Raw genomic sequence first — 17,138 nt, 5'->3', positions numbered from 1 at the left:
AATGCAGATTGTCGAGATCTGTGGTCGTGGAGTTGTGGATTTTTGTCGGAGTTTCCGAAATGTAACCCACACACACACACACACACACACACACACACACACACACACACACACACATGCACACACATGCACACACACACCACCAAAAACAAAAAGACTAGTGCCTTGACACGGAATCCCTGCTACATTTAGAGAGACCTTTCCAACCCAACGTCCCTGCTTTCACTCTTTCACTGTTCAGTTGTATCCAACATCAAACTTTGGGAGAAATGCTGAAGGACAGAACCACTTACTGTCAATCTGTAACTGGCAAACTTAACGGAAAGGGCTGATGAGTAGGTAGCCATTTGTCCACAAATACAAGTCGTATAAAATGAACATAGAGAAGTCATTTAATAGCAGGTACACATGTTATGTGCACTTGGTGATCTCAATGTCTTTCAATGGTATTTCAGAATATTAGTTTTTGGTTTTTTTCTTTTCACATAAACTCAAGACATGATGATGATGACCTGATTCAAAATTAGTTTTCTTGATTAAAATGGCTCCGATGTCTATATGAACAAGGCCAACAAAAGAAAAGCAGTACAAGCAGTGCTTTTATCCTTTTACAAAACAGCAGCGCTTGCAAATGTGGCACCGCATCTTCCGTGGTCAAAAAATGGACACTGGAAAGTGATGCAGCCCAATGGTAGCTGATTTTTAGCCATGGTTTGCTTATGAAATTGGGAACAGGACCAAGAATCAAAACCTCAGAGACACTGCTCCTTCCATTTCAGGAACAAGTTTGTAAAGCTGCCTCTCATTGTTCAAATAGAGTTTTGACAAACTTTACAGCACGGTGGGCTGTTTGGTGTCAGATTTTTAAAAACTAAATATTTACCCTTTTTATATTTCTTCAGTCTTATTTCATAAATGTCAAGTGTGTTTGACTGGCAAAGCTCACATCTACCGTTAGCTAACATAACTGTCGTGGCTTAAGACAGCTATTTCTCAAGAGGCACATATCTTATTTCCCATTTTTAGGCTTTTTCGCATCCTTTAGAAACACAACTTCAAATCAATTAAATGTACCTGCCTGTAACCACACCCACATGTGACGTCACGGTGGACTGACGCACTCCGGAGTACACTTCTACATCACTGCAGCAAAATGAGACAGATGGGGGTCCCTGCAGGATCTGCAATGTCACGGAGTTATCTGAAGAACATTAAAGTTTGATGATGTAAAGTCTGAGATGACAAACACATGTGAAACTTGAAAAGCTCCTCAGCACATTTCATCTGTCAAAAGAGGACAGGGTGACAGCACAGATCATTTTTAAAACTCCCATAGCCTCCGTCAGAGACGGATGGAGCCTGCGGTGTGAGATCAGTCGAAGACAACTCTCGTTTAGAGAGTTTCGAAGAAAAGAAAAGTGCTTCCTTTTGTTAAAATGTTCTACTTTTACACTTTGGGTGATCTTGATGTAGGAAATGTCTGGTCCTGGGAGGCTCCCCTTCATTGTCAGTGAGCAGCAGCAGACACCTGAGCACCGCAGGGACTGAGACACAGCACAATCAAATGTCATAATGTCTGAAAGGATTCAGGGGTCATTATAACAGATCACTTGATTGCTGTGAGAAAAAAAGGTACGAATAAAAAAGGAACGTGTGGAGCTGCATAGCACATGAAATGAAAATAAAAGCTAAATGTGAAAAAGGAAACACAGATCTGTCCGTCTGGAATCCTGCAGGAGGAAGGAGGAGGATGTTTTCCCTCGGAGACTCTCGTAGGATAAAAATAAAGTACCACCATGAATCTGAATTTCATTATAAATTAAACATCTAAGGGGCTGAATGAAGACAGAAGTCTCATCTGACTCCTGCTGAGGGAGGCAAGAACGTCATGAACATGGAGGCAGAAGAAAAAACATAGTGACAGAAAACTGATTTCATGTCAAGTTTAAGTAAGCTGATTTTAAAAAAATTAAAAAAAACACAGTTACCTCTACTTTGTTATCACCCATCAGCAAAGTTTTACATTTTGTTCAGGTTTACTGGAGGAAAACATGTCAGAAATGTTATTATTATATATGCATTATTATATTTGGATAGGATTGAATTCAGATAAACTACATGGCCAAAGGTATGTGGACAGGTTAACATTCTGTCATATCGGCCCACATTACACCGTGAGGAGTGTTTTGACATCCTTTATTGTGTTGCAGAGTGAAATTAAAATGGATAAAATCAGTATTTCTCTATTAATCTACATTCGGTAACCCATTTTGAAAAAAGTTGAAATTTTACAAATTTATTACAAATCAAACACTGAAATTCCTCATTTCCAACCTGATTGACAGCACCGGCAGCTTTAAGTCTTTACAAGCTTTGCACACTTTGAATTGTAGTTATTCCGGCAGATCCTCCGAAGCTACTTCAGATCGGATGGGAAGCATCAGTGACGTCCAGCTCCAGGACTCAGATGTTCTGTTGGGTTTTAAGTTTGTGAGACTCGTGCTGAGGTCTCAGGTGTCGTCTTGACTCTAGTTTGTGGGTCTTTGTGGTGAAACGTTGCCTCAGTATCAGGCTCTGAACTCTGGAACAGGTTTTCTTCAAGGATCTCTGTGTTCGGCAGCATTCATCGTTCTTAGTTCTGACCCGTCTCCCTGACCCTGATTCTGAGAAGCACCCCCATAACGTGATGCCACCACCAACGTGCGTCACTGTACGGATGGTATTAACAGGTGACGAGCAGTGCCTGGTGTTCTCCGGATATATTACTTGGAGTTCTGCCTAAAGAGTTCAACTTCTGTCTAATGAGATTAGAGAATCTTTTTCCTCTCGTCCTTTAAATTCTCTTTAAACAAACTCCAAGCAGGGTGTCTTTTACTTCTGTCTAACCTCTGCCATAACGGCCTGGTTGATAAAGTGCTGCTGAAATAGTCATCTTATCAGCAGGTTCTCTCATCTCTGCAGAAAAGGCAGGATCGATTATCTGATCGGTTGAAACGCACCAATAGGAGGACACCATTCATCTCTTCTGGTATTCTGTCATGCAAAGTAACTTAAGGCTGAAACTTTAAAAGCAGGCTGATAAAATAATACTAGATACTTTGGATTTAAACACTATAATGAAACTTTTTAGCTACTTTTTTTTCCAGAGCCTTGAAGTTTGAAACGTGAATAAAAAAATAAAAAAAAGGAAGAGAAAAAATAAATATAAGAAATTCACTTTTTATGTTGCATGCGCAAGAAACTGCCAACAACAGAACATTTGACTTCTCTTTCAGGACTTTAATAAAAACAGACAGGAACAAAAACATTTACATGTAATAAAATACAAACTGTACAAAAACACTGTTATTCTGTCTTCAAGTTCAAAAGATTTTCATTACGAGAATCAACAATCAGTTTGAGTCTGAGTTTTCATGAGCCACAAAAGTAAAAAAAAAATGTATAACATCATGGACAACTGACAGTAAATAAAATAGGGGTTTTACAGTAATGTATATTTTCTTGTTTTATTGATATGTATGACTTATTTAACCAGGACTGTCTGCGGAGAGTTCAAATCTTTGTATCAAGACTTAATATGGCAGCAGAGACGACATCACTGGGAGAAGTAAAAAAAACAAAACATCATCCTGATCATTGATGAATTAATGTAAATAATTACTCATTATGAAAGATGAAAAATAGGACTTAACATCAGATTTGGCCACTTTATGACACCATAATATGATGAGATTGAATTCATGTTGTGATAATTATTGTGTTTTCTGTTTCCATGAGTGTTGAGCTGCAGTTCCTCTCAAGTCCACGAGACGCCGCTGTCACAAAACTGTCTTGAAGTGAGTGGGAACCCCGCCGTCCGTACAATAACTTCAGAGATCCTCTTCTTATGTCGGTCGGTAAGAGAAATTGTCAGAATAAACGTTCCAGTCAGGAGAAATGAAACACGTGTGTTTAAAGTATTCTCCTCTTGTTGCACTGAACATCTTCCAGTCTGAAGCGATGAGCTGACTGAAGCACTGCTCGTGCTTTCATCGGACGGACAGCAGAGCCCGCTCCACCGTCACTTCACTTTGTCCATGTCCATGGCTGTGATTGGCTCCTCCTCCTGGACAGCCAGGCCCCCCGCTGACTGACAGCAGGTGTGCTGATGATCCTTCCAGTCCTGCAGGGGAAAACCAAACTATACAAATTTCTCTTTTTATTCATACATGTTCTTTTTGACTGTCATCCTTGAAAAGTGACAAAAGCAGCTTACTGTCAAAGAACACGTTTATCCAAAGAAGGATTTAGTCCCAACGGGTCAAAAATGTTCAGACTCATGTATTTTTGGTCCAACACCTATCTCAGCAAATATTCAGGAGAGCTGCAGAGATAACGTAACATGTTCAGAGTCACTAGTCGACTTTGAGCATAAAGCGCAAAACAAAATTCCTCAGAGACAACATCTGGAAAGCTGTCTCTCTTAAACCTGGGTTATCAGGCATTTTATGGCTGATAACAGAAACCATCACACACTTTACAACGGCTGTAACTACATGCTGCTAATGTTACTTCCCACATGTGAGACTCGGCTCATTTGATTGAGGTCACACCGAGTTACCCACAAGCCCACCTTCCTGAGGGGCAGCACTGGGCTGAGATTCAGAGATTCTCATTTTTACTATAACCTTTTAGAAAATGATGTTTGAACTTCAACTACAGCCCCCCATCATTTTCCATACAAGCTTATAAACAAATAAACGTGTGTATGATTGTGTTAGAAATATTCTTTTGTGATTTTAGGGTTTATAGTTCTGATTTTACTCGACCTTAGACCGTCTGTCTTATAAAGTTTGTCTCTCACGCAGTTTTATGAGGCCTCTCAGTCAGGACACTCTTCAAAAAAAGAGATGCAGCTTTTGTGGAAAAATAAATTTAAAAAAAATAAATAAATAAACGTGCGCAAGTTGGTGCAGCCAACCTTGTCAGCACATTTCATTGACTTCCATTCATTGTGGACAGACAACCCAAACCTTAACCGATGACATGAAGCGCTGCCTCGTTGGGACTAATGCCGGGCACACGCACACGCACACATACACATACACATACACATACACTGTATACACACGGAAGATTGTTGAGGCGAGTCTTACCTTTCTCTGACAGAAGGTGGAGCAGTAGTTGACTTTGTGACAGCCTGTACACTCGCTCATCGCCATCCGACCGCAGTTCACACACATCTGCTGCAGAAACAAAACAGAAGAGTGTGTGAGCATCCAGGAGAACAAAACAGGTTACAGCAATTTTTTTTTTTTTTTTTTTAAATGTCAGAGCTGGGAAATTAAATTATGCTGAACATTTCCTTAGAAACTTTGTAGAGGAGAATTTCAGACCTGCACACAGTGTGTACTAAAAGCCAGCTCAGGTTCGAGTACATCCTTGAGGTTTTACAAATATGTGTGTGTGTGTGTGTGTGTGTGTGTGTGTCATACATTGATGATGATTTCGGTGATGTCAGAGCTCCCCTTGGCCTCCGAGTCGTCCGGCTGCTGAAATGTGATTTGGTTCTGAAACGAATGAGTGAGACCACACTGAACACACACACACACACACACACACACACACACACACACACACACACACACACACACACACACACACAAATTAATGAAGGTCATTTTCTGATTATCACTTTTATTTTTATGTGCAATAAAGTAATTCCTGCTCGATGCTGACTGCGTACCTCCTTCCTGGCGGCCTGACCTTTGACCCGTGTCGGATCCCCTGCAGAGTTTTTGGCCTGTTCGATCAGAGCCTTCAGCTGCTGGACGTTGCTCAGCAGCGTGTCCGCCAGCTCCTCCAGGTACAGCCAGGTGTTCTTCTGTCCGTCGCTCACCGCCAGCCCCGCCCCCCCGACAGGCCCCACCTCCAGCCCGGTCACCAGCGCCGCCGACGGAGACGTCGCCGCGGCTGCCACCGCGACTTTGGCCTGAACCGGCTGAGGAGTCACGGCCAGCGCCGGCAACGCCGTCAGCACTGAGAGAAGAAGAGAGACACCGTGAAGGTTTTAGTAGTCGTATTCCACTGGTCGTTTTCTGTCATTAAACGACAAACGTTAGAACGATGACAGGAAATGAGGGGAAGACGTGCGGTAGAAGTAGAAAACATGGTGATAAACTCCGAGACCACCAAGATGCTTCAGAGACCGGTTCTGTGTTCAAGTAGTGCTCTTACATATTTGGAGTCTTACTTGTGTAGTGCAGGATTTTTGACAGAGCAGTGTCGTTTCAAATTTCACACTGCTGTTCTGCACTGACTGGAAATATCCTGAACATGTGAACACATCAGCCTCCAAAATATCTGCAGCTTTAATTATTTTACCCAGAAATCAACGTGTTTCCGTGCCCTCTGTTTAACACACTGATTCTTCAGTCCAGCAGCAGCAGTGAAACAGAAACAAAACGTTGTGTTGTGTTCAGGAACAGCTGCAGCTTCCTCAGAGCTTTAATTTGAAAATTCTTTACGTTGCTGCTCCCGTCCCTTCCTCTGTGTAGCCAAGATGAAAGATGGAAAGTGTCCAGAGTTTCACAGCGTCAACGCACTTACGCACTCAAAATAGTGAAAGTTGGTACACAAGTGAAGTTACCAACTTCGGAAATAAAGCAAAGCACTTCTAAATGGAGTTTGCATCAGCGCTTCCTAGAATTTAACATCAACTCTTTGGAGGACACTGAGTGAACTGGACCTTCATGGTCAAACGGCTGCAGAGAAACCGCTCGTGAAGGAACGTGTCAGGAACTGCTTAGGCCAAGAATAACAAGATTAGACCAGTGGAAATCTGGACTTTGGTCAGATGAGTCCAGATCCCAAGATGCTGACCGACGTCACCGTAAAACTTCTCTTCAGGACACCCGTGGGCGATGACACAGATGGTGCATCTATTATATATGTACATTCTACGACCCAAACGAGGGTCTTTTGGTTCAAACCGCCATTGAAGGTGAACAGACGCTATCTTCCTGTTCCCACCGTGAAGCACGGAGGAGGAGCTGTTGTGGTGTCGGGGCTTCACTGATGGACATGAATCAAGGCAACACTCAACCATCATGGTGACCTCATCCAGCAGAACAAGGATCCGGCTGCACTCCGCAATCATACGACTTAAACTAAGACGGTTCTGGGATGAGCTGGACCGCAGAGTGAAGTCAAAGCAGCCAACAAGTGCTCAGCGTAATGTGGGAACTCCTTCAGGACTGTTGGAAAAGCGATGGAGAGACTGAAGAGTGTTCGCAGCTGTTATTAAAAGCAAAAGGTGGCTTCATTGGAAGAATCCACAAAAGTCCACAACACAAACATATTCATTTTAGAAATGATGTAAAACAGAGAAAAATCCTCCCGAGGGAGACGCACACCAGCACCAGAGACCGGGGGGGGGGGAGTGATCGCTGTGACACCTTCTGTTCCTCACATCGATCCGCCACCTGAAGTAAAGATATCTGATACTGGAAAAATATAACGCATCAAAGCACATGCATGTCAGTGTGTCTGTGTGTCCTCCATACGCTCACTCTTGACCTACATACGAAACATAACTTCTGTTTTTAAAGCCGCAGGGAGGGGTGTGTGTGGGGGGGGTGGGTGCAAGCCTCTGACAGCTCAGAGCTCCAGTGAGAACAGATGTGTCCAAAAATAACCAGATATCCATCTCAGACAGTGACGTCCTGGGAAAAAGGTGTGCGAGTGTTCTCGCAGGTAAATGGAGGTTTGGTTCAACACACTAACATTTTACTGGACTCTGACTTTCTCACCAATATGACAAAAAAATTTTTTTTAAATGGTCCAGTTATTTTGTGGACTCCAGGCTAAATGATGAAATTGACATTATCGTTTGAAGAAATCCAAACAACAAAAAGCACTGAAGAATCACCAGGTTTTTTTCTTATAATATCCTCTAATACTGTGTATAATTCCAGTTTATTCTTAAATACTAGCGCACTGAACAGCTACCACAGTTTTAACTCACTTCAGTGCATTAATAATACAGACATGATTTATTTACTATTTAGACAGATGTCCTGTTCATGTTGTTGTTTTTCCACCAAAATACAACGACTATCATTTTAGATTAGGATATCTGCCAATACTAAAAGGTCAATTGTCTAAATTAGAGCACTACATGCTCCAAAAACTCTTCAAGCCAGTGAAAACAAACTTGTATGACCCCCAATATGGAGCCATTATGAATTAAATCAGCTTCGGTGCCTTTGCCTCTGTTTCCCACACGAAGTTGCTCCGTTCTGTTGGAGGTTTTCGTGTGCATTATTGTGTTGGCGATGTTTAAAGTATTCTTCCCCCTGATGAAATGCTGATGTTCCAGATGCTGCACATCGCTGTGTGAGTTTCACACTGCGAGAAATGTCTCTGATGCCGTAAACTATCGGTAACATATGTTGAAGGTTGATACCGATCAAGACCAATTGTCTGTTTCTCATATTTGTGACAATTTATTTAAGATCTTTTGCTAATGGATTAATGCTTAATATCTGTAACTATCAGTAGTCTGTGAAAGCACATCCCCTCTCAAAAACCTTCTGGGCTCATTTGAATCCTTCGTGCTGTGGTTGTTGTACAGCAGCAGAGACTCCACTGCCCCCTGCTGTTCCCCTTTGGAATAAAACCTAAGCTTAGAACAAGCTTCAGCATTCATCTTCTCCATCAAAACTCATCTAAAAGATGAAAACTGGTGCTCTGTTTTATTTACTGAAGTTGACAGATTGATCACCACATGTATTTTGATTCTGTGGATTTAAATTGATGTTCCTGAATCCTTCACCTCTTCATCTGAAGCACGCAGGCAGTAATGCCCAGGGTGCTTCATTAACCTCGAGGTGAAGGACAGAGATAGTCCTGACAGCTGGGTCACTGCTGAGTGAGTGAGTGTTGAGTGTTGAGTGTGTGTGTGTGTGTGTCGCCCGGCAGTCAGATGAAATCACCAGCAGCCTTCCAATCCATCAGAGCAGTCTGAGTGAAGGTTAAAAGGTCCAATCAGGGACCTGTTTCTTATTTTTAAATTACACATATCCTCATATTTCTAACTCAGTTGAAGCTCTTCAAGTTTGAGTCCCGGTATACAGATCTGTTGGTCAAAGGAGGTGCGGAAACGAAAAGGTTCGGGCAGGGAAATCAAGACGGCGAGTGGTGACGGCGCCTCATTAGTCACACAGCGCACGCTGACAGAAGCACCCACAGCGCTGCCATCATAGGTCATAACAGCAACACACCGGCCAATCAGAGAGCGGCTGTGGTGCCTCCTCATTACCCGATAGGATTATGGATAAGCTGCGGGTCAGAGGTTGATGCAGGGGATGGTGGGAAACCCCCTCCTACAGATCATTACCAGGCAGCGGATTTTAAACATCCCTGAAGGACAAAAACCTTTCAAGTTCAGAGGAAAAAGAAACTAAAGTCAGACTCGACGCCATCAAACTGCAGAGCTGGGTTGGTTGTTTCATGCTGTCGAAGCCGAGATCTTTTTACCAGCATAAGTGAGTCAGGAGGATTTGTCCCTGATCTCGTCATCGCAATAATGAACGCAAATTCAAGCAAACTCCGCAATATAAAGTTCGAATTTTCAAACAAAACCCACTTTATTAACAAAAATAACTCCTCATTTACAATCAGAAAGGCTCTGCTCCTGTTTTCGCGTCACCAAATAAAACTCTGCACCGGAGGAAACTGGAACCAGCAGGAAAAATGGAAGTGACAGGGTTTGTGGGAAATGTGGTCTTCACATTACAATTTTCAGATTAAATGCTTATTATCGAAGGAAGTGATTACATATTACTGAATGTTAAAATCATTTTATACACACATCAATTTGTGAGACTGCAGTTTGTTTTTGTGCATAGTCGGCCTATCTGTTGAATGAACATGAATTAAACAGCATCTAAAGCTCTTATTTTGACAGCTGATGTAGTCGTTGTTTCTATGTTACAGTCGCAGACTGTCTGTTCTGGAAAGCTGCGACACTTTCAGGATTTTTTTGTGTAACTTTTAGCCCTGTAGTTCTCCAAGTTCAATAAAGAAAGAAAGATGAGAACTAAAGTATTTCTGTGATGTGCAGCATGATTATTATCACAGGAAGTATTTACATATTTATTCATTTATCAGGTAGTGCTTAAAAATAATTCTCATTTTTCGTTCTCTTTTCTTCTTTCTAATTCCCGCAAATTTATACAAAAAAAACTCACATAAAACTCTGCAAATTACTTTGCAATTTTTGAGAAAATCCAACGCAAAAATCCAACATTTTTGATCGCAACAATCACCAAAAAAACTCACCCAGCACCTAGAAGCAGGTTTACCAATCGACTGGTCAGAGTAAGCCACCCTTGATGCCCACTGCTACTTCTCCCTAAAAGGTCTTCCACACCTGCCCAGCTGTTGGTGGTAGCGCACCTACCGGCTGCTTGTCGGACCAACATGGATCAGCGGACGTTTTTATTTACCTGCGGTGCTGGCGAACACCTCGCTCTGTGCCGAGCCCTCGGAGATGATGGCAGCAGTCGCGTCGCCCGTTGCGGTGCGGTCGAAGGTCAAGGTGCCGGAGGTGGTGAACTGTCCTGACGGGGACACTGTGACTGTTGGAAGAGGACGGATGCGTCAGCCGTGTTTGGAGACAAGGTTTAAATGTTCACTTCACAGATTTGATAGGGAAATCTTTCATGAACTTTTTCAGGCGACCTTCAAGGAACATAAACCACAGGACAGACAATATGTGGAAATATGGTGATGTTTCTTTGACAATGAAATCATTTACAAGATGATGTGCATTTTAGGGTCATTTCCAAGGGGTCAAAGGTCAAAACAGCCTGCTCTGATATTTAAATTTGCGTATCCTGAACTACAACCCCTCTGATCTATTATTTTTTGTTGTTGTTGTGTGACAGAGACTCCGCCCCCCACCTCCAGTCACCATCAGACTGAGATCATGTGACATACATGTGGTCCCCGGACTCAGCGTGATGTTTTTGGTGGCAGGAAGTTCCTTTTTGACGGGGACTACCGGAGGCTCGTTGTCCTTCTTCCGCCTCTTGTACGGGACGAACAGGCGGACCGGGCCCGTCTGAACGGAGCAGAGAGGAGACGGTGAGACAGATCAGACCAACACAACGTCCAATGACAGTCGCAAAGCTTTGTGCACTCTTGAGCTACATTTTAGCGATCTAAGCCCACGGCCTAAACAGCACGGTGCAAGTGTCTTTAGCATTGTGTCCAAATCCACTTTTGCTTGTTTAACAGCAGATAATCTGAGTGAGGACACATGTCTCAAAGGAGTGGTAATTAGTGCCCTAATTAATCATCACTGTGTTTTGGCCATAACATGAAATAAACCAATCAGAGCGTCATCTCCCATTCCTGTTTAAAGCCCAAAGCTCTGAGCTACTACTGTATGTCACGGCTCAATATTTGGCTGATGTCATCTCTGCAGTGAAGCATCCTGATACGAGGGTGTGTCTCAGCAGCAGGGACAGGGAGACGGGTCAGAACTAATAGAGGGATGAATGCAGCCAAATACAGAGAGGTCCATGAAGACGTGAGACTGAGGCAACTGTTCACCTCTCAGCCTGACAAAGACCCAAAGCAAACAGCCGAGACTTTTTTAAGCGGCCCAGCCGAAGCCCAGAGTTCCCCAAACAGTATCGGTGTGAGAAGATGTGAAGGCGGCAGCTCAGAAACTTCCCATCGAATCTGAGAAAAAAGATCTGCAAGAGAACGGGGTAAACTTCCCAAATCCATGTGTAAAAGTTTGTAGAAACTTACTCAAGAACGCTGCCAAATGGGCTTTTATGAAGTACTGAATTACAGGTTTGAATACTTTTGCATGAAAAAATGTGAAAAAATTCTAAGTGTAGCCTCAAATGACAATTCTATGCAATTTTATTTAATTCACTTTGTACCAAAAAGGATTGTGTGGCAATTTGATGGCCACGCGGTCCGGGCAAATACCACATGGGTGTAAAGGCCATCAGCAGTGAGTCCCTGGTTTAATGCGGAGCTGGTTGGACCTTTATTGCATCACATTTTCTTGCTCTATTTTACCGCATGTTCTGTCTGTCTGAATCAAAAGGCAAAGATGCAGAAACATTTTATAATTTTCAAAATAAAAGAGATTGAGATTTCATACTCAACGAAATCACCATGTTTTTCAGTAAGAAGAGTAAAACAAGATGTTTTTATTTACCATGCTGATACTTTCTATTGCCAGAGAGTCTCCTTCCTTTGGACACTGAAGAGAAAGATACAGACAATAAGATGGAGACAAACTCAAGCTCAGTTCTACTGTCACCATTGTACTAAAGTCAGCTTGAATTATCACAAACAGCCCAAAACAACTTCAAACAAAAAGAAGCTTGGGTAACATATTAACTGATTAAAAGACCTAAGCTGGTCCCTGATCCTGCAGGCTGTCCAAGACCAGGACCAGGACCAAGACTAAGACACAGGGACCAGGACGAAGACCAGGACTAAGACAGGGACCAAGACGAGGACAAGGGCCAGTCCAGATCACTCACCGTGGTCATGTCATCACAGCAGGCCGCACAGGTACAGGAAGCAGCATGAGGGTTCAGGATACGCTCCTAACACACACACACACACACACACACACACACACACACACACACACACACACATTTTAACTACAGACAGAATTTATATCTGACTGTTTGTTGAGACTCAGCAGGCCAAATTGGAACCACAAAGTGCATTTGTATCCACTTGTATAGCATAACACAGTGCGGTACTACAGTGTAGTGCAGAAGTAGTTCAGGAGTACAGTTTTAGTACCTGTATGAGGCAGAGCAGAGGTCGACCAGCATATCTGATGCTCCTCTTCCAGTCTTTGCTGCTTGCTCTTCCTGACAGACCTTCAAACTCAGTGGGAGTGAACCACTGCTGGTTGTGTTTGATGCAGCGACCTTTACCACCTGAACAAAACACAAGGTCAGTGTGAGAAGCAAATTACTCAAATACACAGTGTAATAGGTGTAATTTCTCATTTCAACTCAGGATGGAAAAATACAAATTTGTGTCTCCTATATTTGCCCCCTCAAAATCCTCCGGTACATTTTGATTTGCAGAACCGTTGTCATCAAAATACTCCAGTATTAAAACACAATGCTGTTCAGCACTCAACTTGCAACCCGGGTGCTGAACTGTCAATAAAAAAAAACTTATTTTTTTTCCCTCATTGTACTACAGCTGCATGATTATATCTCTATGACAACGATTCAAGCTGCTACATTTAAAGTAAAAAAAAAAAAAAAAAAAGTCCTTGTGTTGTCCAAAGTTTGATCCAGAATCGTGCAGCCCGACATTGTACCCGTATTTACTCATAGTAACAGTGATACAGTGTTCTCACACAGGAAACCAACATTGTCCCTTGCATCCAGCATCCCATGATTAAAAAAAAAAGCAAAACAAGTTTGAGTGTTTCATTGAGTGAAATGAATGAACGAGAAAAGGTGTGACGCGGTCAAATAACGACTTGAGGTAAGTATTTAATTTTCAGCTGCCTGGAAGATGTTCTTTCTTTTTAATTGGTTCACATCAGAGCATCCACCACATTCATTTATACCTCAATAATAATAATAATATCATTTAAAAAAATAATTGTCTGCATGAGTCCTATGGCGTTTGACACGATAATGCAAGGCCTTCTTTAACTGTGCTTTTGCTACTTTTATTTAAGCATTCAAATGATTCCCCTTTTCTGTAAAGATCTTTTTTCCTTTCTTGCACTTTATATACTGTTTAATTTAAAAGCACCACATTACTGCAATACAGTGCAGACATCTTATACTGGAAAACATTAGCTTTTACCTCGAGTCTCCAGTAAAGAACTATGAAGACCAATTGACTGTAACAGGAGTTCAGTCTGACATGAAGCGAAGTCTAAAAACTAAGCCTACTAGGAGCAGGATATCGTGGAGGGTTATGTTTCTATGGTAACCTATAAGTGGGAAAGCTTGAGTTGGGAACCCGACAGTACAGGTGTGATAGTCACCTGATCCCAGTCGGTTCTTGTACAGGACTCCGCTGGTGTTCCTGCAGCGGACCGGCAGCTCGTTGTTGTAGACTGAGGGGTCCCAGTTGTACTTGGAGCAGGAGTCTTTGTCCTGGGGTGGCGTGAGTGGAGTGGGCGGAGTCTGTTGGCCTGAGGGACGCGCAGGAGGGACGTAACAAACCGACACAAATCAGGCAGATTCTGGTTTTCATAGGTCTTTTAAAAAAAATGTGATTCGGTATAGACACCTCGACAACACTTTACCAGTACTGACACACACACACACACACACACACACACACACACACACACACACACACACACACACACACACACACAAATGTACCTGATGCAAGGGTGGCAGCAGATTTGAGGCCGGCAGCTTCCACGATGCTGCCGTCGGTGTGAACCACAATCAGAGTGGTCTTCTGAGTACTGAGACCTTCACCCAGCTGGAGGGTGGTCCTACCGCTCTGGAACACACACACACACATACACATTATACGTGCACTGACAGTACACAGAGAGAGGCAGGTCCAACTGTCTGTCAGCAGAGGGCACTGGAGGCACGGGAAGTACAATGACTGAGGTTCTCAGGGGAAGAAGTTAGATAACAGTCCTTTAAAGTGTTTGAAGATCTTTGGGAAAATTCAGAGTGACACAACAGACTGCACTGTCTGTTACATTTATTTATATTTCCAACAGTGTGTCTGCAACACATAACTCAATGAGAAAGCCTATCATTTCGCCATTAGTATTTGCGACAATGATGATTATTTATCACAAAATACTGAGCTGGGTTAAAAGTTTCTCACTCTAATTGTGCATATGAGCACGTCTGCTCCTAGAGAAAATTATCTACAGTTCATCTTCTAAATGTGGAACCAAGAGAGCAGGGCTGTGAAATGTCCTTATTCTTTCGGATGTGTTGGTTGCAGCTGAGAAACTGAGGTTGTTTGGGATTTTTAATGATGTTAGTGAAGTTGCCCTCTGACATGATTATTTCTCTGAAGCTCAGCTGATCCAACAGCACAGACTGTAAAACACAGAGCAACACTGAGCACGTGCAGCAGCGTGATCATCACCGTGTGTTGACCTACCAGAACGTGTTCAGGGAGGCTTCCTGACGTGGCGACCGTCGTGGTGAAAACATTGTCCTCCGCAGCCTGAACGTCGGCCACCGTCACCGCCGTCACTTCTTGATCAACAACAAACAAGGGAATCAAATACTGCGTCGCCACAAAGACCCTCAGATTCCTACTTTAGTTGTATTGTTATTACTACAGTAAGGATAACACCAAATTGGAGATTACAGCAGGAAACATGGGAAATAATAAATACCACTTTCACCATATTCCATAATATGTGTTTAAGTGAGGAAAATTGGTCGTCAAACTTTGTATCTGATGTCCCTTGAATGCAAAGATATAGAGAATGACTGTTTTTCAGCTGCTTTCCCAACATATTAACACTAATATTTTGTAATGTTACAGGATTATTATTGAAAGATGTATAAATTAGTAGTATTTTTCTACAGCTCTTTGGCAGCCATTCTTTCCGTCTCCCCACTACTGATACAGCCTGGCCAGCCAAGGCATCCCTGAGTTTACCCCAACAAACCTCATTAAATAGCAGATATTTTAATGCAGATCAAAAGATTAATTAATAAACTAATTCACTCATGAGTCTGTCCTTCAGTTTAGCCTATATATAATTCAAACTAAGGTGATTGAGGTCAATTTTAAACACGGTTAATCTTAAAAAGGTGAACCATCTCAATCCACACTGCTCGAGGCTGGCGATGAAGACTAACTGGAAAAGTTGAAATATTATAATACGGCTGGGTAGATGATTAATGATTCGGTGCCGAATTTGATCAAAGTAGTCAACTGAAAATATCCGCTCTGATAAATGAATGGTTTATGTCACAAAAATGCAACTGTTTTTAAAATGACACAATCATTGAATGTGGCTTGGTACTGCACGTATTGTTTTGGTCTACGATACGATGGTTTGTTTTACAAACAGCAGAAGAAGTGATCAGTTGTCAGGTGAGAAAAGTTACTGGTGAACTTCAATTAAGAACAAATGATAATTGATGGTGAAGCTGTGTGGTTCCCGTATAAACCAGAAACACAGCCCGACGCTAACCGACGTTTATCAGCACACTTGGTGTTTTAGCGCCACCCCGGACGGCAGCGGCCTGCTGTTAGCTACAGCCCGAATCACCTGCGAATGCAGCCTCGGCCTCGTCTGGGTTCGGCAGGGACTCGGCTCCCATGTCGATGTTTCCCGGTTCCGCCATCACAGCCATCGTGGTAACTTCGGCCTCCGACTCGGTATCCGAGCCCACTCCCTCCACCGGCGTCCCGGCGATGGGCGGTTCATCGAGCTCGAGCGCCTTCGTGGCCGAGTCCGCTTCGTCCATTCTTCCTCCGAACGACAAGAGCCGAACGTGACCGAGGAGCTGCAAGGCGGAGCGGGTTCCGAGCGCAGCCGAGCTTGGTACGAACCAGAGACGAACCCAGAATACGGAGCGCATTAACGATAATCGATTAAATAATCAATATTTCCGTCAAAATTAACAGGAACGTAAAGGAATGAGGCGAGCTAATCCGGAGTGCCTAAAGCCGCGCGTTGTCTTTTTTTTTCTTGAAGTCTGAGTAGAGACACGACGGAGAATACCGAAAGCACACGAGTCCACCCGAAGCGACGCGTAGCGGCCGACACGGTCCAGGGGCCAATACACACGTGCTCACACAAAATGTAAACTTAAGTACGGTTTATTAATCATTCTGTATCATATCAACGATTTCTATTCGCTCAATGCATTTCTTCTGCTTATGTACTGATGGAGCCCAACAATAACGACATCAAAAATGTAGGCTAGCAGCCAACATGGCAGATTTGGAACACTTTGTAAACATAAAATTCGTAAAAATATACACATTTATATATTTGATGTAATGTTTTATTTTTGTATTTCATGGTTTGGATAATAATATTAACTATATTGTGCAACTCCTAATCATCCTTGGAAAGTCCCACATCCACAAATCAAAATGGACTAGATCGAAACCACAGCTGC

At 42.8% G+C, this 17,138-nt stretch overlaps 1 protein-coding gene across 5 annotated transcripts; it reads right to left on the bottom strand.

Moving 5' to 3' along the window:
* Nucleotides 1-3,264: 3,264 nt before the first annotated feature.
* deaf1 (DEAF1 transcription factor) lies at nt 3,265-16,670 on the bottom strand. 5 transcript variants are annotated; one of them, XM_069163434.1, is made up of 13 exons: nt 16,280-16,670; nt 15,151-15,248; nt 14,397-14,523; nt 14,051-14,200; nt 12,832-12,971; nt 12,558-12,623; nt 12,227-12,271; nt 10,948-11,107; nt 10,491-10,622; nt 5,726-6,018; nt 5,475-5,573; nt 5,136-5,225; nt 3,265-4,180 (listed from the first exon to the last, which is right to left on the bottom strand). In XM_069163434.1, the coding sequence occupies exons 1-13, from the start codon at nt 16,590-16,592 to the stop codon at nt 4,061-4,063; spliced, it is 1,833 nt and encodes a 610-aa protein (XP_069019535.1). In that variant the 5' UTR covers nt 16,593-16,670; the 3' UTR covers nt 3,265-4,060. The 5 variants fall into 5 exon arrangements, with proteins under 5 accessions (XP_069019535.1, XP_069019538.1, XP_069019539.1 ...); XM_069163437.1 differs by having other exon boundaries at nt 3,265-4,162; XM_069163438.1 differs by having other exon boundaries at nt 10,984-11,107.
* Between the last annotated feature and the right edge of the window lie 468 nt (nt 16,671-17,138).

The sequence above is a fragment of the Embiotoca jacksoni genome, unplaced genomic scaffold (assembly GCF_022577435.1).
Source record: "Embiotoca jacksoni isolate LCO1_2020_lvr unplaced genomic scaffold, fEmbJac1.0.p SCAF_3, whole genome shotgun sequence".
Lineage (NCBI taxonomy): Eukaryota > Metazoa > Chordata > Actinopteri > Embiotocidae > Embiotoca > Embiotoca jacksoni.
The sequence above is the reverse complement of the archived record's forward strand: the minus strand, read 5'-3'. Positions and strand labels throughout refer to the sequence as shown.

What these genes read in the sequence shown, in the direction of transcription:
- deaf1 (XM_069163434.1), bottom strand. Translation starts at nt 16,592, where the DNA reads ATGCGCTCCGTATTCTGGGTTCGTCTCTGGTTCGTACCAAGCTCGGCT. An exon ending in GCCTCCCTGAACACGTTCTG is followed by an intron (nt 14,524 to 15,150) that starts GTAGGTCAACAC and finishes TGTGTGTTCCAG; the next exon opens with AGCGGTAGGACCACCCTCCA. An exon ending in CAATAGAAAGTATCAGCATG is followed by an intron (nt 11,108 to 12,226) that starts GTAAATAAAAAC and finishes TGCTCCGTTCAG; the next exon opens with ACGGGCCCGGTCCGCCTGTT.